The 23727-nt window shown below is 39.5% G+C and overlaps 1 protein-coding gene across 3 annotated transcripts in view; it reads left to right on the top strand.

Annotated features, from left to right (window-relative positions):
* Positions 1-23727, top strand: part of Arhgap15 (Rho GTPase activating protein 15) — a 638684-nt gene that overhangs the window by 345976 nt on the left and 268981 nt on the right. For all 3 annotated transcript variants that reach the window (XM_021155709.2, XM_029472910.2, XM_085834942.1), the window contains one exon: positions 18734-18856. In XM_021155709.2, the coding sequence (XP_021011368.1) occupies positions 18734-18856 (123 nt within the window). The remainder of the gene's footprint in view (positions 1-18733; positions 18857-23727) is intronic.

Here is a 23727-nt window from a genome sequence, read left to right as displayed (position 1 = left end):
GCCTGAAGGGCAGAAGCTTGGGCCATTGCCTATGTGATTTCTAGCCATGCTTCTCTTGTGGGGGCTGTGGGGGATGGTAACTTAGGCAGGAGCCAGAGTTCCAGGAGCATGAGGGAATGCCTACAGTCATGTAGGTGAATTATCACCCTTCGAGGTTCAGACCTCAACTCAACTGGAGACCAGCCTGTCTCCATAGCCTAATTCCCCACAGGTATCTGAGAGCAGCAAAGGAACAACTCAAAGCCAAATTGTGGGTTACAAACTGATAGCCTACTGCTCGAGACAGCTGTCAGACAGCCCTTTGATTATGACAGCTTTCTCTAGCAATTCTAAAAAGCTCATCTCTTACAGACCCAAAGCCCAGTCTTTTATTTACATATCAGTTCAGTTATTACCCCAGGTTCCCTTTTGATTACCCTATGAATAAGCATCCCATAACTCCATGCCCTCCATTCTTAGACACCAAGCACATTTTTTTTTAACATTACAAATGAATTCAGAGATCTGTGGCCTTTGTAAGCAGAGACAATGAGATATATGGGCGGGATCCAGTCCTGCGATTACCATTTCCATTATGCATGGTCCCAACCTATGTTTGTTTCAGGTATCTGCCTGCCTTTGTATTTTTCTGACAAGCTGGTTCAGAGTGCAGCTGCCTCTGTTTAGATCTCTGAAGCTCCTTATACAATTCATATTGTATTCTTATATTTTACATAGTTGAGAAATTATATATTCTTGAACTCATGTTTTCAGAGTTCTTTCCCACAGCCTTAAGGATTGTTCTGAAGGTCCCAGTGTTTCCAATTTTTGCTGAGACATTAGCCACACCCTTGCCTCCTGGACTCCTGCTGTCTCTGGTTATCATGGAGTCATTAACCTTGACAGAGAGGATATCCCTTGAAGGAGGAACATGAAAATTTGTACATCATTATAGGAACAAGCCTTATGCCCATATCAACCATCAACACTCACAGAGGCCCATGCCCTCTTGACTCTTTGCCAGGAGTAGGAAGCATATCACATTGTCCATTACGTGGCTAAGCAGGACTGGGGACTTTCTTCTCTATTCTGTACCAACTGTCTCAATATACTTCATGAACATTATTGCCACTTTGCTGTGGGTTCTCCTAAATGAAATAGTTTAATAGTAAAGATGGTAGAATAAGTACTGTCATCTTGACATCAGAAAGTGTTCTGGGTGCAAAGAGATCACGTTTGCCAGAATCCCTAGAAATATTTAGTTTGGACATTTGCTCTCTCAGTTGTACAGGATATGCTGGACTCATTTCTGTTGCTGGATAAAATACTCTGTCTAAATACACCTTGGAAGAGAAAGGGCTTGTTTGGCTTACATTTTCAAATTACATACTATCTCTCCAGGGAAGTCAAGACAACAGGATCTTGAAGCAGCTGGTCATATCCACTGTCGAGTGCAGGTTGAGAATGAATACATACTTTAAGTTCAGCTCACTTTCTCATTTTCTGTAATGTCTTTGACATAAACCTAGTGAGTAGTGTTGTTCACTTTTAGGCTAGGTCTTCCCAGAATAATTAACATAGCTAAGGCAATCTCCTACAGACATATCCATAGTCTAACCTGATCCAGGGAAGCCCTCACTGAGACATTAATCCCAGATGATTCTACATTATGTCGAATCAACAATTACAAATAACCATTTCAGAGGGTAGCCAGCATCTATAAATGTTTAAGGGTGGCATGCTATAGGAGAGAACATTTGTAAACAAACATTAAACGCAAAAGCCTGATGACTGTAGAAAAGAAAAGTGCAGCTTGTATGGCCTGCTGTACTAACTGGATGTACAACTAGAATTAAACAGTACATCTTCTTCTGAGGCTTGTAAGTCTACCCTGAGCTGATTCCGGCTTCCATGTTCTGCAGCACGACTCCCCCATGGCTCCTGGAGCCAGTTCTTTTTATGACATGACACCCAGAAACTGTGTGTTATATTTTTCTCATTACTGTGACAAGATGTCTCATAAAAGCAACTTTAAAAGGGAAGGTTTATTTTGGCTCTTGGTTTAAAAAGGCTTACAGTCAATCATGGCAGTAAGGCAGGAGCAGGAGACAGCTGGTCACATTGCACCTATGATAGTAGAGTAGAGAGAGATAAATACTGACTCTCCGTTTATCTGCTCTTTTTGTTGTTGTTTGTTTTGTTTTTTGTTTTGTTTTGTTTTTCCTTGTTATTCAAGTCATGTCTCCCACCCTTAGAATAGTATTGTCCACATTCAGGATAAGTCTTCTCAGTTAAACCACTAAAAAACACCCTCACACACAGGCCAAGGGGTGGTTGTTTGGCATTTCCAAATTCAGTCAAACTGGAAAGGAGGTTAACTACCACAGCTCGGCTTTAGACTACACTGTCTATGCTCCCACCACCACATGACTGTGGGGTATTTGCAAAATAACTCAACATAAACAAAAATATGCTGTAGGTATAAAACACATACCTGACTTTAAAATTTTGTACAAGAGAAAAAGAATGAGAAATATCTCAATAGTTTGAAATTGGTTATGCAAGAGAATAGAACAAATTAAAGAAAATAAGATATTAAAATTAATTCCAACTGCTTTTATTAAACTTTTTAATGTGGCCACTAGGACATTTTAAATTACTTATGAGGCTAACACCATATTTCCTGTGGACATTGGTGGTCTTGGAGTTCTGTAACCTCTGCCACAAACCAAGCTGCTCTCTCTAAGTATTAATTTCTGTCTTTCCTCCCTTCTCCTGTATCTCTCCTTCTTTAACTCATTAATGATACAGAGAGTTCCATCTATACTCATTAGAATATTTGTACTTATTATCATTATTTGTCCAAAAAAACTATATAATTTTTTACTTCAATCTTTGTTCAACTTCATGTCATCTGAAAATGACTTTATTATATCTCTGTAGGTGTAAGCATCCTTTATGTATTTAATTGAATTTTTAAAAATTAAATTCTATTATTCTGTAAATAAGATAAAAGATAAAATTATATTGTACTCATATCGATGCATATGCAAATAAGGAATGGGTACCACAACTACTTCTAGATGTTCCAGGTTTTGAGAGGAGTTTGTCTTTCTCTCAGACATTTTGTGGATATAAACTCACACTGTCACCTAGCCATAATTTTTAATCATCATTTTCTCCTTATGAACTATCAAGTGAAATCTATTTTCTTAGACGATTTTACCTATAAATGTTAAGGTACTTTTAAAAGGAAATTAAGAGGTTTTATTTTTCTAAAAAATGGAATTCAGAATATTCTCCAATTTATGCAATGTGTACTCTCCACTCATCTGCCCAAATCTTTTGTAACACTAAAATAATATGCCCTAAAAATTAAACTGTAACTCGGGGGCACCTTCTCAGCCTGTGTAAGGCCTTGATCTGGATTCCCAGAAAATCAGAAAATAATAATGTAAAATGAACAAAACTGTCTCTTGGTGCAACTACAGTTTTAGCCTTGGGAAGACATATTAGTAAGTGCAATACATATTGATTAAATTGTGTTTAACTCTGAAAAATAAAAGGAGGGGAAGCAAGAGTGTCTAGCCTGAGTGAGTGAAACTCATAGTCCTAAGTAAAGAGGGAACCTGTGAGAAACGGTGCTTGAATTGGGACTGGAGGGAGTGTGAGCCCTGGCTCTGTGTCTCATGAATGATGACATGGTTACAGTGAGCAGCAGGCACAGAGAGTACAGGCAGGATACGATCAGGGAAAAGCAAGAGAGTCACTATGTTCAAAGTAGAAGGGAATTCTCCAGCCAATTCCATCTAAGAGTACAGAAACAGGATTTAAGATGCCCCTTTTAGTCTATTGGTCAGAACTAATCTAGCTGGAAGATTTGAATATGCCTCTACTTATGGCACTTTCAAAGCAAATGTGGCTTCTTCTACCCACGAACCTATCCCATCATTTCCCAGTCTACCTACAATCCAGCTCCCCCGGACTACAGAGCACCCCAGAACTCATATTTATCTTTATTTCATCAAGAATTAAGGATCATGTTTAAGAATAAGCTCAAGTTTATTTTTATATTTTAAAAAATCGTTTCATTTCATTATACATGAATGTATATGCATATACATATGAGGGAGTGCATGCTGAGGCTAGAAGATGGTCCTGGATCCCTGGGGCTCTGCTTTTAGGTGGTTGTAAACCACCTGACTGGTATGCTGGAAACCAAACTCCATCCTCTGCCACAGTAGCCCTCTCCCCTCACCACCACCCCCCCCCCCGCCCCAGACATTTCTCTAGCCCCCTTTTCCACTTAAATTTAAGTGGTGTGTGTGTGTGGGGGGGTATTTATGTGTGTCTGCAGGTGTGAGATTGTGGACATATTTGTACTACTGGTAGTGTGGAGGTCAGAGGACAACCTCAGTTGTCAGTCCTTGCGTTCACTCTTGTTGGAAGCAGGGTCTCTTGTATTCACACCACTTCCCAGGTTAGCTGTCTCCTTGTAATTCTTCTGCTTCCGCTTCCCTGTTTGCTGGATGCATGCTATTAATCTGCTGTCTCTGGAGTTCCCAACTCTAGTTTTTATGTTTGTTTGGCAAATATTTAATCCAGTGGTTCTCAAAAAAATTTTTCACAAAATATTTCAGTTATAAAATATATTTTAGTTACCATAACTAAAGCATGCATGTTTTTGTACCCTAAGACAACTCTAAGACATGGAAGTACCTTGAATATAATGTCAATGCTATGTATCACTACATCAGATCACATGGCTGCCATAGGTATCAGAGCAGATAGCAAGCCATTTCTGACTAAATAGATATAAGATTTATTATAAAATATAAACTGGCTGGGCGTGGTGGCGCACGCCTTTAATCCCAGCACTCCTGAGGCAGAGGCAGGGAATTTCTGAGTTTGAGGCCAGCCTGGTTTACAAAGTGAGTTCCTGTCTCGAAAAGCCAAAAAAAAAAAAAAAGTAAGAAAGAAAGAAAGAAAGAAAAAACCTTTAAAACTGTATGTATTTTTGTATTTTTAAATTGTTATTAGCAGAAGTAATAGTTGACATAGTCATGTTTGCCATACATCCATCTAGTGTATCCATTTCAGCAATACATTAAATCTATGCCAACGTTGCAAGAAATTCTTGTTTGTCAGAAGGAGATTTGGGTATGCAATGCATTAAAGATGTGCTAGGTATCAAAAACCAGCTCCAGAGCTCTCCTTATACAATATAGACATTGATGGTTGCTAGTAATTGTTAGTGAGATGCTTAATGCACTACGCTCTATGCACTGATTCTGAGTTTTTCAAATGACCCCTTTTCCTCTTTTGGTTCAGACGCTTTAGGTGATGTTTAATTATCAGTCTCTGAAACTCAAAGACTGATTCCATTTCAGTCTTATGGTATAGGTTCTGTGGCAAGCTGGATGTTAATGATGACGATGATGAAGAATGAAGGAATAGGATATGGCACTGCTTTCCTCATGTCTACCTTAAAACAATACTATCATGGGGTAAGAGCATATTCATTCATTGCAGCACAGAATAGAGATCCCCCATTATGCTGATGAAGACATTGGAATCCAGGGACACTGACCCATGTACTGCCCTGGTAGCAGATCCAGAATACAAAGTCAGACCTCAAAACAAAACAAAGGGCTATGTGCTCTCTTCTATACACCAGGCCCAGGCTGGTTTTTCAATGAGCACGAACCACGTTCCAGCCTTGGCGAGAGTGAAGAGAGTGCCGGTAAACTTTGAACTGCAGCATGAGAAAACCCTCTCTCCACCTTCTGCCTTAACTGCAATAGCATTCCGAAGGGCAGTTCATTTTACAGAGCCACAGAACTGGCAAAAGAAACCTTTCAGCCAAACTGCCAGGTGACCTAGAACAATTCGCGGCTGACCATTGCCTCTCCATACAGCAATTAACTTCCTTTTCCTTTGCAAGGGCCACCCATGATGCCTGGCCCTGCCCCCTGCTTTCCTTGGAGCTGTGTGGGGCAGCACCTGTGTGTGTGTGATTGGGGCTGATTCTCACACAGGTGGCTTTTTATTTTTTTTCATCTGTGCCATAGAGTGCAAACAACTAAACTGGTTCTTTGTTGGCTAACTGGGGGAGATATTTCTTGATGGGTATTTCTTACTGCTACAAAAACCAGGGGTGGGGAGTCGAACCCTGCCAGGATAGATCTCCTGCACCCCTTTGCCTCTCCTTTGAGACTTTGAGGGATTAAGGGCTAACGACGATATCAGTAGTTCTTGTTACTTCCCAAGACCCACCCTGTCTTTGTGACCCTTCATAATGTCCGTGTTTGGAGGCAGTGCTGATGACTACATCAGTTACGTGTTACTTAAAGGAGATCTTTAAGTCAAAATGAGAACGTGGTGCAGCCTCATTTTAAGTTTGCTTAATGTTTCCAACCATATTTTAGAAATAAGTCAAAATACTTTCTCCTTAAGTGCATTTTTCTTTTGGTTTTAAACCTATGTGTGTTTTAAAGGTCATTCAGTCTGCACATTTCCAACTCCTTGGGTCTTGAGCCATCACTGCGTTATTTTATATAAGAGGCACTTAATGTCTCAGGAAGATGATTTTTTTTTCCCTCAAGACCGTAAGTTTCATTTTGTCAAGAGTGAACAAGCTTGTAATGGGCCCCGATCACAGCCTGTTCAAGTCCAAAAGCTGGAATTTCAGAGGGGTTGGAAGTTGGCGCAGCATGTTTCCCATCCGTAGCTCAATCCTCTCTGTTCCCTCCCAGCTTAGGCAGAAACACATGGAAAGGATATCCAGCAGAGCCCTTCTCGGTGACATCTGCATCTGGAGGGGTGTCCTGGCATTCGGCAACACAGCTCTCTGTCCCCCAGGGAAAGGGAAGGCTGAAAACCCCAAATAATAAGAATAATCTATTGCAGATTTCAGGTTACCAAAAAGTTAGAGAAAAGAATCACAGCCAAACACTTAGCATTGTTGCATGTCAAAGGAAGGCTACTGTAATTTCCCCCCTTGGGCATGTATTTTTCATATTATTATGCATAATTATGCATATAAATTTCAATATATTTCCATATTATATTCAAAACTCTCCAATTGTGAATACGTAGAATAAAACAATTGATGGCAATTATTGCATTTGAAGTTAAGTCCTAGTCACTGGAAGCACTGGGCCAGCAGTGGGCGCCTCAAGCAGCCGAAAAGGCTCCCTTGAACATTCTTCTGGATTTAAGAACAATTTTTCTAATAAAGTCAATCTGGGATTAAAGAGGCAAAAGGAGGTGCTGACAAAGAAACCAGAAATGATGGTTAAGAAGTTTGGATTCCAGCTTTGCTCCAAGTCTTCCTTTGTTGCCTCGGGCAAGTGACTTCACAACTGAGTCTTTCTCTGTCCCCCAAACTGGGGACAGTTACACTTTGTTCTTTCCGGGGTTTTTTCTTTTTTCAGATTTAATATTTCATGTTTCTGAGACACCAATCTGAACCATGCCCAAAGGAATGAGGTTTTCTGATGTTTTCAAAAATCAAAGAAAGAAAGAGAGTGGGAGAGAGGGAGAGAGGAGAAGTTGGAGAGAGAGAGAGATTGGAAAACTTACTACATTTGAATCTTTTGGGGGAAAGGAATAGAGTATTTGGTGTAACACTTTGCTTGGGAAGTATGAAAGAGCGATAGGGAAGCAGAAAGCAGTTTAGCTTATGACAGGCCTGGTGACCCAGGTCTCTCTATAGGACCCCGAGGGGCTTCAAAATAGCCCGAAAGCAACACATATCCGGACCACAGCAAGCGACAAAATGACAGGAGTCTTTCTGAGCTTTTTCTTAGGTTTTGAATTCTCCTTTAGAAATGTATGTTATGAATTATGATTACTGCGCTACAGCCAAGTATTCACCGGGCTCCAGCTAGATCTTTGTTTAGCGAGCATAAGCTCCCTGCCAGCTGCAAACTGCAGCTGTCTGTCAGCATTTGTAAGGACAAACTATGCTGCTATCCCTGATCACTTAGCTGTAGACTACACACTGTGTCCTCAGATACGCTCGGCGCACCCTTCGCATGCGTTTTCAATACACTTCCTGTGGGGGTAGGCAACAGTGCTTTGCACGCACATTTTGGAGCAAATAGCTTGACGCTTATGTCAAAATAATTCTTCAAATAATAGAGGGTTTTGTCCCCTAAACACTTCTTTCTGAGAGGCTGTGTCTGGCGTGACATTTTCCCATCCCTGATATCACCAAGCAGACAAGGGAGGTTGCCACGCTTACAGTCACTGCACAGGCCTGCCAAGCCAGCCAAGAATGCAAGCCCAGGCTAGGCGCCGGTCTCAGCGCTCGGGAATGTGGGGGTGAGAAGGCCACCTGGAAGGGTGAAGGAGGCAGGGCAGAGTGGCCATTGCCCTGCAACATGGTCTGGAGCTGCAGGCAAGACATAAAGAATTCTTATCTCAGCCCAAATCCCATCCAGAATGTGCAAACTGGACAGAAAACTCTGTGGCTTTCCAAGAAGAGGCTTTGAAAGATGATTTTAGACTAGAATTTGTCGGCCTTCTAGGGGTGTGTGTGTTTTCTGTAATCTCTAGGCACATTTGGCTAGGGGGAAGCTGGCGGCAGCCGACCAGATTAATTAAAGTGTTTGCAGGGTTAGTGAAAGTCTACGGTGTTTTCATCATCAGAGTTAAGTCATACGGGGACAGCAATTTGGAGAATACTTCGAGAATTATCCTAGAAATTTAGGAACGGCCAGCTTGGTTTTCCCCAGTCATTGCTTACCTGGTAAACCTGATACTGAGAGGTCTCTGGGTTAGAGTCACTCCTTTTATACTCCACAAAAACTCGTTGCCATCAGAGCCTGCTTGAGGATAGGTCATTTGGGGATATTTTAATGATTCTATTTTCTAGTAAAGAAAAAAAAAGATGGAATTGTTCCCGTTCACAGGGGTATTATGAGAACTGCGTTTTGCTACAGAACAGTATTGTTTCCACAAGGAATGTTCTCTCCTGGGAGAAGAGGCACAATGCAAATTCAAGTTCACAGCAAAACTGTACAATATGTAGCACATGCCCAAAGTTGGCCTAATTCACTCAGTGAAGAAGAAAATAGCCTAAAGTTTGGAAAGATAGACACTTCTCTATCTCCCTCTCCCTCTCCCTCTCCCTCTCCCTCTCCCTCTCCCTCTCCCTCTCCCTCTCCCTCTCCCTCTCCCTCTCCCTCTCCCTCTCCCTCTCCCTCTCCCTCTCCCTCTCCCTCTCCCTCTCCCTCTCCCTCTCCCTCTCCCTCTCCCTCTCCCTCTCCCTCTCCCTCTCCCTCTCCCTCTCTTTCTCTCTCTCTCTCTGTGTGTGTGTGTGTGTGTGTGTGTGTGTGCCCATGTGCGCATGCACATTCTAGCACTTGAGTGTTTAGGGTTATGTGTGTTTATCAGCAGGGAGCAAAGACCTCCAAACATAAACACGTTCTTTCCCACAAGTTTAACATACACACAATGCTTGGAATAGTTCCTTTCAGTAGGAGAAACCATGAGAGCCACAGGGCAGTAAATAACAGCAAAGCACTCTGATTGTTCCCTATTCACGAGGATTGTCAAATGAAAACAAAGACGGCGAGGAATCAATATTTCCAAAGCGAATGGCAACTTGCAATGCCTGAGTACTTGGATTGCTAAGTCCCTTCCCTTCTCTGTGCTGTGTCTGCTGCCTCGCCTGTCGGGAAACCCTTTTGCTGGATGCGCTCCACACGATGAGCTTGGGTGTTATAATAAACAGAGAGGAAGGCTGCAATAATGTATTTGGGTTAGAAAGAAGCACTTGAAAGAAATTGGTTTTGCTATACACATGATGTGAGCCAATCAATAGTGGTTTAGTCTGACAAGCACTGTCAATATCCACTGTCACAGTTCAGAAAGTCTTTAACAGATAGCGCTTCAAAACCCAATCGTTTTAACACATGCTCGACGTCTTGAAATATACAGTCTACCTGGCAGATATTAATCACAGGTAACTCTGGGAATTACATACAAGATTTTTCTTTAAATGGGTGGTAAAGAACAGTTCCTCTTAAATGTATACAAACAAACATGTATGTACATAAAAATGCATGTGCATACACATAAATAAATGTGTACATAAATATGCAGCAGCCAAGAGTAAGCTCTAATGAAATTAGATAGTGAATGCTCAGGAAAGGTTGAGAATGTTCGGTGCTTGACTGCAGGATGAGGAGGGGGAGTTTGACACCTGTTGTCCTTAGTGATTATGGGCACAGTGCTGACTGCTTAGGGCACATACCCACACCTTAAGAGTAACAATTGTTAGCATAGATGGAATGCTTAACATACATTTCTCATTCTGATTTTTACTTTGTACATAGCCAGGCATTTCCCTTGTACAGCAGTCTATTATGGATATTGTTAACCTCATATAACAAAGAAAGACATAGAGACACAAAAGAACTCTTGTATGGTTTAAATAACATCCCATGTTAATGTGACCTGTTGAAATGTAATGGTATTCAAAAGGGAGACAGAAAGGGTCACACTTGGTGGTTGTTGTTGTTTTAAGAAAGAATGTCAATAGTTGGGAAGAAACTATTATAGTTCTTATGTTCTTTCCCATTATGTGCTTTCCATAACTCACATATTCCTTCTGCAAAGCATTCATGACTTAAGTAAATCACATCACTGTGACTGGGCATAGAGAAACATGAGGTGTCCTGTCAAGAGTTAGAGAAGAGTAAAGAGTTGTAGAGGGGGTTATGTTCCCCAACATTATTGGTTGGGTGTGTAAATATGTCAGTCTTGGGAAAACCATGAGTCACATGTAGAACAGAGTGGGGAAATCAGGTTAGATTGCTGGCTACTCTTGCTTTAAAGGAGTCCCAGTCTTTACCTACATCTCCTCTTTGGTATTCAGTATGGTCTTGCTCCATACAGCCGCTGGGAGAATAGTAAGTGATTCGTCAGTGAGTGTGGAGCCTTTCTGCAACATGCTGCTTCCAGTATCAGAGTGATTACACCACCATGTGCCTAGATCAGCCATCCATCAGTTCCTTTGCTCTCCTACGAGTCAGCCATCTCACCTAAGGCCATCCACCTCTCTCTAAGGACTGCAGCAATAACCACCACCCTGCTGTAGCCATTCCTATAAGGTGGAACATTGAAAACATTATATTGAAAGTACTGAATTAAGGCAAGAAAAGATATACTGACATGTTTATGTCATTAGACATCGAGTAACATTCTAGAAAATGAAAAGATAGGGCACTGACTCATGACTCAAGCATTCCTGTATTCTGGCAGTGTTCCTTACCTGTTACGTGATGTAACTCTCAGAACGTCAGATTCTTAAATGAAGAATGGACAGTTAACAGACTAGAAGGTTATAATGATTAAATATGACACACCTTGCTTAGAAAGTTCCTTGAAATATAACAAGTACTCCAAAAACATTGGTCATTATTAGTAATAAATACATTAGGATAATCAGAATGGCTAACCAAATTTGAAATTAAGATAGTTAAAAGTGCTTCAATGCTCTACCTACATCTATATCCATATCTATATCTCCATATACATATATTTATATATATGAAAAACAATTCTTATACCCATATCTGCATCTAAATATATATGTATGTATCATAAATATACATCATTATCTACCACATGTTATACATTTTTCTTTTATTCTCTTTTGGATATACCTTGTATATTTGTTAGTATGTGGTACTAGAGATACAAAATCATGTCTTAATGTTTCTATGGTAAGCTGTTTACCCACAAAGCATACTCGTCAGCCCCGTAATTTTTGTGTAATTCAAATACATACATAAAGGATGTCATCTGATTATTATTTTGAAGACATTTTTCACACCATGCTTGTGATGCATGAGGGTAGTGGTGATGATGGTGTGTGCGTGCCTGCCTGTGTGTGCGTGTGTGTGTGTGTGTGTGTGTGTGTGTGTGTGTGTATGTGTGTTTCTGTTCTGGCTCAGATTTCATACTTGATGACAGCTCATGATGGCGAGGATGTGGTGCATACAAAGGGAATACTCCTCCATTGCTGGTAAGAGCGCACACTAAACAACTACTCTGGAAATCAATTTGGCAGTCTCTCCGAGAATTGGGAATAGTTCTACCTCAAAGTCCAGCTAGATCACTTCTAGGCGTAAACTCAAAATATTCTCTACCATACCACAAGGACACTTGCTTCTTTATGTTCATAGCAGCCTTATTTGTAATAGCCAGAAACTGGAAACACTCTGATGTTCCTCAACTAAACAATGGATAAAGAAGGTGTGATTCGTTTATACAATGGAGCATTACTTATCTATTAAAAACAAGGGCATCTATTTTTAAAAAAAACAAGGAAATTGGCAGACAGGTGAACAGACCTAGAAAATATCATCCTGACTGAGGTAAACTGGCCCCAAAAGGAAATGCGTATGTACTCACCTGGTACTGGGCGTGCTCTAGTAAGTCTATAAGGGTTACTCTAGCTAAGATTCTTTAGCAGTGGGGGAAATGGAGCCTGAAGTACCCAACTCTTGGAACTAGGCAGGACCCCCACCCACAAAACCTTTGACCTAAAATTTACAAGAACTGCAAGGACAAATGTGGAGCAGAGAATGAGGGAATGGTCAACCAAAGGCAGATCCAACTTGAGAACCATCTCATGGGTAAGAACAAATCCCTGACACTATTAATGATCCTCTGTTATTTTGTAGACAGAAGCCTAACATAACAGTTCTCTGAGAGGCTCCATCAAGCAGCTGACTGAAATACATGCAGAGACCCACAGCCCAAATTTAGACAGAGCTCAGGGAGTCTTGTGGAAGAGTTAGGGGAAGGATTGGGAAACCAAATAGAGGGTAGGAACTCCACAGGAAGACCAACAGATCAACTAACATGGATCATTGGTGGTTCCCAGAGATTGAACCACCAACCAAAGATCATATATGGGCTGAACTCAGGCCCCATCCTGCACATAGATAGCAGATGTGCAGCTTGCTCTACATGTAATCTCCCAACAACTAGAGTGTGTGTGTGTGTGTGTGTGTGTGTGTGTGTGTGTGTGTGTGTATGTGTGTGTGTGTGTGTGTGTGTGTGTGTGTGTTGGGGGACTGTCCTTGACTCTGTTGCCTGCTTGTAGATCCTGTTTCCTAACTAGGCTGCCTTGTTTGGCCTCAGTGGGAGAAGAAGTGTTCAGTCCTGTAGTGACTTGATGTGCCCTGGTGGGTTAGTACCCAGAACAGACTCCTACTTCTCAGATCAGAAAAGGAGTGAGGAAGGGGCTTTGTGAGGGGGAGAACAGATGGATAGGGGGTCTGCAATAGGGATGTAAAGTGAATAAATAAATGAATTAATGGAGAGAAACATAAAATTAAGTTGCAAAAATGAATTCATTCTTGAAAATGTATGTCTATAACTTTTCTAAAGATATGTTGTAGTATTTGCAAGGACCAGAATTCTGAGAACTAAAGGAAATCTGAACAGTCCTGTCTCTCTGCCCCACACCTGTTTAAAACAAACAAAAAAAACCAAAAGAAAAACAAACAAACAAACATCTCTATACGTTTTCAGGAGTGTGGAAGCTAATGTGTGCTAGTGTTATATTCTGTTGGTTCTCACCGTGTATGTGCATGCTGAGAGAGGATTTAAATTTCTCCCCATTTAGCAGTGTGCATTCTAAGGTTTGTGCCAGATTGGCCTTAAAATAAATAACTTCCATCACAAATCTTATTTCATTTTGCCATACTTCTTACATTTTCACAAGAGCCTAGATGATAATTTCCTAGAACTCTTGTTTGCTCTTAGTTATCATGCTTACAACTCTGTAGGCCAGTGTTCGCTCTTTAGAGACCCATGTTCCCAGTGCCTACTAGGTTCTTTTTGTTTCATTTGGCTATGCCGGTTTTACATCATGGAGAGAGTACCCATGCCTGCTTTTAATATACCACCTTTGCTCATAGAAAACAAGTTTCTACTGCACAGTGCTCTTTGGGTTGATGGGCTCCTCTCTCTCTCTCCCTCTCTCCTTTCCTCTTTCCCTCCTCCTCTCCCTCTCTCTGTCTCTCTATCTCTACCTTCCCCATGATTGAAATTTCAAATCCAGCCACGGCTTTAGCTCAGGAACCACATACTCTATGAGCAAATTTATCAAAGTTGTGTTCAGAAGAGTTTGCTGCCACCATGTCAATTCCTGGGGAGTTAAGATAACATATCTAGTCAATCGAAGAAGGCTTTAATGAGCTCACCCCATATCTGACGCTGTTGTTGATCCTATTTACAGAACCAACAAAGCTGTGTTTCAATAGATGGATGCTACTGAACTATGTTTTCTCTTCTTTCTTTTTGTTCTTCTGGAAATGAAGTGTAAATTCAACCAGTAGTGCAAATATCATTTTACACTCTAGATCCTCAAAAGAAACTTCATAAATCTGTCATGGAAAGAAAGTTGCATATATGAATCACTGAGTAATCCGCAGACGGTGAACTCATTAGAGGAGGAAGACATGGATACACATTACTGGAAAAAGTACCCATGGAATTTGCATATGGTTGAATTATAGTAGTCTCAGCTCTTTAATAGCTGAGATTTTAAAAGCGGGTTCAGACTTGACTATTTAGCTAGAAAATTTATTCTAAAAGTAAACAATTTTACTATATGAATTCTCACTTCTCCATAAAAGGGTACTGAATATATGATATATGCAAACCCTTCCATTATGAATCAAATCACCTGTCTTATATTTTTACAATGTCTAAGTGGGACTTAAGTGGTAAAAATGAAGTACTGCTGTTCAAACTCCCTGCATTAAGTCTTCTAATTATTTCCAGATTTAATCATTATTTGTACTCTGAATAAGTCACTTAAAGTTTCAAAACCTTGGTTTCTCAGACTGTATATTGGGGGTTTAAATTATGGATTGTATTTACATTAGGCATGTGAAAAGAGGAGATATTATATGACCAACAGTATATTAAGCCTAAACCTTCTCCTTGTGTCAACTCTAGCATAATAAGTAACACACAACACTGGATGATCTAACCACCTACTGGAGAGGACAAGACAGTATCTACTCCAGTGCCATCATTAGCCCAAGTGTGTATTCCCTGTGTAAAAACAGGCGAATGCTGAAAAGAAACTTAATGGGCTTTCTTTCTCTTTTCCACCAATTTTGAGGAATGTGCTCTTAAGAAGTTTAGGAAAGTATCATACAGAATGATCCCAAATACAAGGAAGTTTTGTTGGAAAACCCGAGTTGAGACAACACCCCACTAGTCATGTGACCCTTGGGATAGCTTGGGAAGTACCTCAGGGCCTCTGAGGATAAAGCCTTGGCTTCACCTTATTCTAAAATTTCTTTCTGGATCTCTGCCTGTGGATACCAGCGGGTGCCAAGCTGGCTGCACTTGCCTCCCCTGCCAGCTTTGCCCTGTTGTCCTGTCGAAGGGAAACTGAAGAGTTAGGGGACTCCTGGCTGCTAACAGGACTCTTTAGCTACACCTGAGATTGCTTCACACCAGATGTCATTAGTAACATGAGAGACGATAGCATCAAAAGTTGTTCAAAACTGTGTTTCTGAAGGGTTACAGCTCTTCTCTCTTTTAGTGACATTTCTGAAGCCTTAACTCTCCTAGAATTTCCAAATATAAAAAAAAGTAACAATGAAAACATGTAATTGTGACATGGGAATACTGCGAGAACAGCAGTTTGGCAGGAAAAAGAAATATTTCAAAATAAGTCCCAAGCAAGCAAAGTTCTGGCAGATACACGATCCTGGATTATATTATCCAAACTGTTAGATTCTGGAAGATTTGGGGTTTTCTTTTGTGGTTCCCATACACTCAATAGAATGGTCATAGATGACTGTCATCCACACTGTGTGGCCCTTCTATTTATTCCTACTCTACTGTGGGAAAAATGTACAAGGGACACCAGTGAACTCAGGAACGGCTAGCCTGGGTAGAATACGTATGTTGAGCTAATGCCTACTGTCACACATAATGCTCTTAAGTGAAGATCACTTGAAAAAGCCACTCTCCTAACACCTTCCAAAGCTCAGGCAGAATCCTAGTGCCTATCTGCCTTAGCACCAATTAAATCTCTGAACTGGCTACGAATCATGTTTAAAGATAGTACTATTTGCTTCTATGTGCAGAAACTTACATTACATTACTGTTTCTTTTTTTCTTTAAGATTCTTGGTATTTGAAAAACTATCCTGTTTGAGCTTCAAAAGAGATATCACCATCAGAGGAAGAATAGGAGGGAAGCATAAAGGAAATGTACATTAGTTCCAGAAACCCTGGAAATCTAGTACAGCCAAGCTAACTCACATGGAGGTGACACTACATAGAATTAGAAGAAATTCCTGTTCCCGTCTGTAAATCAGATTAAGTGCTTTAGAATTCAAACCATATCTCTTTCAGCTCTTTTCATTTTCAAATAAAATATTTAAATGGGAACAAAAAAAAAAAAACCCTGCTCATTGGCTTAACATAAATCTTCAAACTGCAGGAAGTTTCACCCTCAAAAAGTAGTTAAATCTCTGAGGAAAAGAAAAGGCTGAATTCTATTTTTCATAAATGATGGATTATTGTACCGCACTGTGTATTTTCCAGTAAAGTGTCCTTTTATTTGCACTGTGTGATTACAAGTTTCTAAAAGTATGTGTGGGGTCACCGGGTACTGTGGGAAAAGGAAAGGAACACTGTTCTAGGGAGTCAGTAGTGAGATCAGAAGCGAGCTGTCCTGATTATCACAGGCATGTGTTTAAACTTTGCCTGCCTTAATTGCTTATGTTGTATTTACTTAAAATGAACAATTTGGCAAGTTCTTCTCCCTTGACAACAGAAAAGCATAAACTGTTTTATAAGTTTGGCTGTTAAAATCAGATTTGTAAGCCACAATATTCAAAGGCTTTTTTACTGCTGTTTGCAGGGTCCAGTGAAGGACCTGTCTTCATGGCTAGGCGTCTCTTACATTTTTATTTTGTATTTATAGCACCTTCTTTCAAGTTATTTGGTTAATAAAAAGCATGGCATATATGACCATTTTCGACTGAGCTCAACATCTTCATAACTCCCCTCAGAACAAAATGAGCAAAGCGATGATGGTAAGGGCTTTGCAGTCCGACTTGCTGTCTAAGGATGGTTATTTATGGCTTCAGGAAATGGAAGCAGACACTCACGAAGGTCACCATTACAAGCACCTTTGGAATTTTTCTCTGTTAAAAACTGTGTAATCCTACCCATGATGCTGTTAGAATGTGCAAGAAGGAAAGAAGATAAAAACATTTAGAACCCTATTTCCATTTCCCTTACAATCCAATACACCTTACAGACATGTCTCACATGTGGAGCCAGATGGTGGGATTGAAAACAATATAATATACATATATATCTCTCTAATTAAGAATAGTCTCTCTGGAATACCTAGGGGGTTCCAAAAGGATATAACTCACTACATAATTATTTTCATAATGCAGCATTTGTAATGTGTGTGAGCATGTGTGTATGTGTGTGTTGATTTGCAATGAATTTCCTAACCACATCATGCTTACGAGTTCGGTAATGGTTTAAAAAAAAAAAAAAAAGAAAAGAAAAAAAAAAAACCTTTCCTGACCCTACATTTTTTGACATTCTGTCATGGGATGTCTCACATAAACATATAAATGACCCAATTGACTTAGGCAATAATTCTCAATCAGTAACAATTTCACCTCCCTCTGAGGCACATTGGCTATGTGTAGAAGTACTTTTGATCACCTTGCTTTGAGGAAGGGGTACTACTGGCAAAATGTTGGGTAGGGAATTGGGAAACTGCTCACTGTCCTTCACAGTTTATATAAAAACTCTCTATAGCTACAATAGCAATGCTTACCTGGCTTAAAACAGATAGTTGAAAACTGTTAATTTCAGGTACAGTTAAGTATTACGATCTTATTCGATGACTTTGTTCTCAGTTCTATATATAATTGTGTCAAAACGGAAGTAACAGAGCTTTCTCACAGTCGCGTCAAATTGCCATCAGAAATTAATAGTAACAGTCTGAGAGTATGGCTGCACAATAGGCTCAATGGGAGCCGAGAGTGTCTGGGCTACATTGGTCACTGAATCCCAGCCCTTAGTATGGAGTGTAATGATCAGAATGTGTTCTGAGGCTTTTGCTCAGGACTGGATTTGACACTCACTTAACTGAAAATAGAAGTAAGATCTGCAGGCAGAAGAGTAGGAGAACATGGAAATTCCAAAGGAAATTGTACAAATTTGAATGAGAAATGACTAAAAAGAGTAATCACATGAGTTAATATAAAAATAAGAGTAACAACAGTATTTGGGCATGTAAAACTTCCAAAACGCCACCTTATGTAGAAATAACATATAATCAGCATTCGCTGAAATTAACAAAGCTAAACTACTCCTCCAGTTTGGATTATTTTTCTTTGATTCTAATTTTGCTTCTAGATACAAGGATGTCGAATTATCTAGAGGAAAGTTTTCTATGTTTAACATAAGGAAGTAGACATAGTAATGAGTTGTGGCTAGCCCTGTTCCATTTGCACACTGGGTAATAATAGTACCATGTGTCTGGATAGAGAGATTTTACTCCTCTGCCCTACCTTAGACAGCAGAACCCTGCTTGTCATCCCAGTAGTCATTCTGCTATTTCTGTCTTCCATTTGTTCTTGCACAAATTAATAATCATAAACAGAAATGAACCAACCCCCCCCAAACAAAACAAAACAAAACTCTGATTTGTTTTTAATCCCCAGTGTTTCGACTGCACCACAGTGCTTCTGATACAAGTGACAAGAATCGCGTGAAGAGCAGACTGAAGAAGTTCATCTCCAGAAGACCTTCTCTGAAAACTTTGCAAGAAAAGGGAATCATTAAAGGTACCAGACAGTGTTGTTTTGCAGCCTGTTCTGGAACGGAGGAAAATATAGTTGTTCAGAAAAATGACCCTTGAGTAAATAAAGTTGGTGGTGTGACATTAGACAGGAAAGAAATATCCAGTTAGCCTCAGAGGACCTGGCCTCTGCATCGGGGTGGAGAAGTGAGGTCCTCGGACATGGTCTTGGAGCATGACAACTTGTTCCCATGGGCCTGTTGCTGCTCATGTTTTTTGTCCTAGCACAAGTAATATCAATACCCCCCTTTTACTGTCAAGTGTTTCCTGATTTAAATACTGGTGTCTAGTCACTGAAACCAGAGTCTTAGAGAGTGCTAAGAAGAAAGTCAGAGACCCCTAAGGGTGACAGTTTAGTATCAAGCAAGATACAGAGATATCCCTGCAAAGATATCTCAGGCAGAGGGGAAAAAAGTCCTAAACTATGCTACTAAGACTAGAAGGACAGTTCCAAACATCTGGGCATTGTATCTACCACTTAATTCCATTGATACTGTAGAAGTTATGCATTTCCTGAACCTCAGCTTTGCCGTATGTTAAATAGGAATATGTATACATGCCTGGAGAGAGTATTTAGAACACTGTCTAATCAACTTCATTGGATATCCTTCAGTCAGTTCTATCTTTGAGTCCATCCTATAGATGATTCAATCTTAGAAAGACATGTGCAAATTATTAGCTTACTTAAGAGATTCAGAAAAATACATTAGCATCTCACACAATGCCAACTTTTCACAAGCTTAAATTTTATTTATTTATTTATTATTTATTTTTGTGACTTCAGTAAAAGGAACAGCATCTTAGTTTAGTAGCACAATCTGATCAATCTGATTTGGCTCCAATCAGGTGAGCAAATTAGTCTCGACAGTGCCCTCTAGAATGGGCTGAGGGATGAAGCTAATCCTACTGCAGTTATCCTAACTGATGCTTGCCTGTTTTCACATCTACAGCTCCATTGCATTTTCACCATAACTCACCAATGCGTCAGTATTCATTAGCAGAGCTATGGAAAATCTATGTGTAATTCTGATTCGATAAGCTTCCATTGTTGACTTCAGCAGCATCTTTTTTTTCCCCCAAATACAGATGAAGTTATGCAAATGTAGTCACTTCCTGGCTTGTTTCAATTTTATCTATGAACTTTTCTCAGAGACTTTCACTGACATTTTTTTTTTCATCTGGATAAATGGCATTAAACCAAATTTTAAAATATTCAGCACTTCAGCACAATTTCTTATCATAGTTAAGGCCAAGCGTTAGGGAGGAAAGTAAAATTAAAGCTTTCAGTCACTTGAGAAAACTTATATAGAATAAATGATGAATAGTTAAATAGTTAATTTCACCAGTTCAAAAAAAAAAGAAAGAAAAAAACTCTTTCAAGGGGAAGAATATTTAGAAAGAGTGTTAATGATCTCTATAAATGGATCTGCAGTGCATTTAAAAGGGGTGTTTGTATCACGTTCTTTATGCTGACTCTCTAGATGTGGACAGCAGCCTCACAGCCTGAGTTAGGTGAGTTATACTCCCTCCTTTGTGGTTCTCCAGACTCAGCGTAGATTGCTCAGGACCCTTGTCATTTTTCAATGTTTTCTCACTTACATTTTTGTTTCTAACGGTGGAGGGGAGTGAGCTCTGAAATTAGCCAACCCTGACTGTGAGGACAGAAAGGAGAGTGCCTTATAGACTGTGGCATTCACCATGGTATCCACGAAGCATACACAGTCACAAGCCCCTTATGCAAACTGTATGGTTTGGAGCCATGATCTGATTGCATAGGCCAAAATCTCTATCTGGAAAGCCACTTGATAGGGCTGCGTTTTATAATATTATAACATAGCTCTGGAGGAAAATATAATGATAGCAAATATAAAATGGCGAGCAACTGGATAACCTCTGAAATTGCCCAAATCTGTTCACATTACCTAAGAAAGGAGGAGCCATTTTCAGAAGTATGAGTTTGCTACAATGACTATCTCACTGGGCACACAACTTGAATCAGCTGAACATGTGGTTGGGAGTGAGAGGCACGTTTTGGGGTAGGAGATGTGTTTGTACATGACTGCAACTCATTTATGGAACTGAATAGCTCCTTAGTTTCACCCAAGGTTCTCTATTGTACTCTTTCAAATAATAGTATTGATGTCCATGAATAGGACATAGTTGGGTTTACAGTGTTTAGAAAAGGTAACAATTGCTTGATTTTTGTGCTTTTGTTGTTTCATTTAGGAACAACCAATATTTCCTGGTATATAAATAATAGAACTATGTGCTTAGAAAATAGTTTTATTCATCTTACTATGGATAGAATCTAAGTGAAATTAATAACATACTACCTCTATGTTTAATTATTAGTATATGAATCTATTTAAAGATGTAAAGATAGCAGAGGGAACTCAGAATGTGTGTCACTAAGCCATGTTTCTAACTCCGCTACCACTTTGCTCTTAAAGAGATACCACACTGGTTTCTATGCACAGGAATTCTGAAGCTGGGCTCCATATCTCTGCCACTGCTGTGAGACTAGTGTAGTGCAGACTAGTTTGCCAACATCCTTCAAATCTTCAATAGTGACTAGTCTCTCAATGTCTTTTGTATCTGTAATGCTGTGGTGTCTTTATCATTCTTAAAGTTCTTAAAGAATGCATGACTGATGGATTCCACCATGTATGATGTCCTTCCTTCCCAAGGTTAAGTTTGACCAGTTAAAATCAATCTCATTTCATTGTGACATTTTTTTGGGCAGATACCTCCCACAAGAGTTCTCTGCTTTTTTGTCTTGCCATCTTGGGTCTTATCTCATTAACCTGTCTCTCTGTTCTATTCTATCACCCTTGCTTTCTTAAATTCATATAGGATCCTCTTCTTGGAATGGTTTGTTCCAGTCCCATTACCTTCTGATTTTCTCTAAGTGCTCTGTGCTATCTTTGTTCTCCTGGAAACCTCATGATTCCTCCCTCTGATTATAATTCTCTTTGTTACTATAAAACAGAAATCATTAACTCACTTAGAACACTCGAGAATTTGATCATCTTAAAAGCATCTTCAATATATCTACCCTTATTTGGTTTTGCTTGATTGTCTCTTTGCTTTGTAAAGAACTCAGATTTCCACCAATCAAACTAGGGCAAGGTTTTGAATTGGTTTGGTTTGGTTGTGGGATGTGTGTGTGTGTGTGTGTGTGTGTGTGTGTGTGTGTGTGTTTGTGTTAGTATGTTGCTTGGTATCAAAGCCCAGAGCCGCCTTCATACTGTGCAAACTTTATTACAAAGTTCTAGCCCTCAGCTAATGCCCTCATGCTGTAACAGTAGTTCAGTTGGGTATAAAATTTCACTGTTTAGATGAGACAAAATTAAATGTTCTGCTTTTATAATTTATTGCATTTTTATACAAGAATGAGTGCTTTTTTCTTTCTCAAAATTGAATCTTATGTTGATATTCTGTGTTTAAAGTTTATAAACATAAGAATATATATAGATGACAACATTTAACTAATTTATCCTGCTCAGCACTTAATCCCAAGAATAATGGTTCCTTTCAGTTTTCAAATGCTTTTTCCTTAACACATTCCTCCCAAGTGCGACCTACTCCTCTTTTGAGTTCTTCTTTGTATCACTATTTGATGACTGGAATGAATTGTTTCCCAATCTTAATTTTTCTCCTCTTCTTAAAGAATTCTCAGCTTTATCCCTCAGCCATTATATTATATGTTTGATAATAATTCTTTTTCTAGTTCTCTCTGTGTGTGTCTCTCTGTGTGTCTTTGTCTCTGTCTCTCTCCTTTCTATATATCTCATTCTGCCCCACATTATCAGAGCAAAACTTCCTTGCTCACTCTGCTCTAGTCAGGAACAGCTCTAGCACTCAGTATGTGCCTGTTTACTGGGTTAGAACTATGCATGTGGGTATGCTTTTCCTTTAACTTACATCAAGACATAAACTATAATTTTTCTGTTGCTTTGGGGTTTTGATTTTTAATTTTAAAATATTGTCTTTCATTCCTGGGGACATCTGTTCCATTTCGTGTCCTTTATTTATTCATTGTATTTCTATCAAATCAATCACTTGGCTCAAACATCTGACTAATCTCTTAGGAAGGCAAAAATACTGAGCACACTTCAAGAAAAGTGTGCTGAGAACTGGGTTAATGCTGTTGGTTCTATTTAGTTCATAATCTTTATTTATAAGTTGACATGTGATTGTTTCTTTCCCAACCACATTTATTTGCATCATGTCAGATAACTTCAGGTATATTTAAGTAATTACCTAAGCACAACGAATTTCTAAGATTTTTGTCAGAGAGGAAAATGTCTTTGAAAAACTATAGTACTTTTGTAAAATATGTTATTCATATTGAGAAATAAAGAAATACTCAACAGTCACAAAACAAATACAGGTCATCAGTCCTGTGCTTCCACGTTGTATTTATAAATAGTAAAATAAGTGAGTTAAAGAACATATTTTTAAACATTTTTCTGAACTTATAGATAACAGAATAACCTCATTATCATGCTGTTACTTTAAGAAGATATTTATCTGAGCATTAGTGTGATGCAGCTTTCAGCAGAGACAAGCTCATCTTTGCCACCCCTCACTGTTGGGCTGAGAATAATTGTACTTGGATTTATACACCAGGGCGTGGGTCTGTCGTTACTTGGGCATGAAGCACTCTCACTGCTTCCACAATATGCACTAATGTGCTTAAAAATATCTTATAAATCTTCTTTTCGTCAAACTTCTTTATGGCTCATAATTGAACTGTGATCCTTACATGTGAGCTATGTCATGATTTAATATTAGCCAAATTAATAGCCAACCTTAAGCTTCTTTATCTTGGCCTACAAGCTTCCTAGTCCCTTT

This window comes from Mus caroli, unplaced genomic scaffold, assembly GCF_978045245.1.
Source record: "Mus caroli unplaced genomic scaffold, Mus_caroli_1 scaffold_2, whole genome shotgun sequence".
In the NCBI taxonomy this organism is placed as follows: domain Eukaryota; kingdom Metazoa; phylum Chordata; class Mammalia; order Rodentia; family Muridae; genus Mus; species Mus caroli.
The sequence above is the reverse complement of the archived record's forward strand: the minus strand, read 5'-3'. Positions and strand labels throughout refer to the sequence as shown.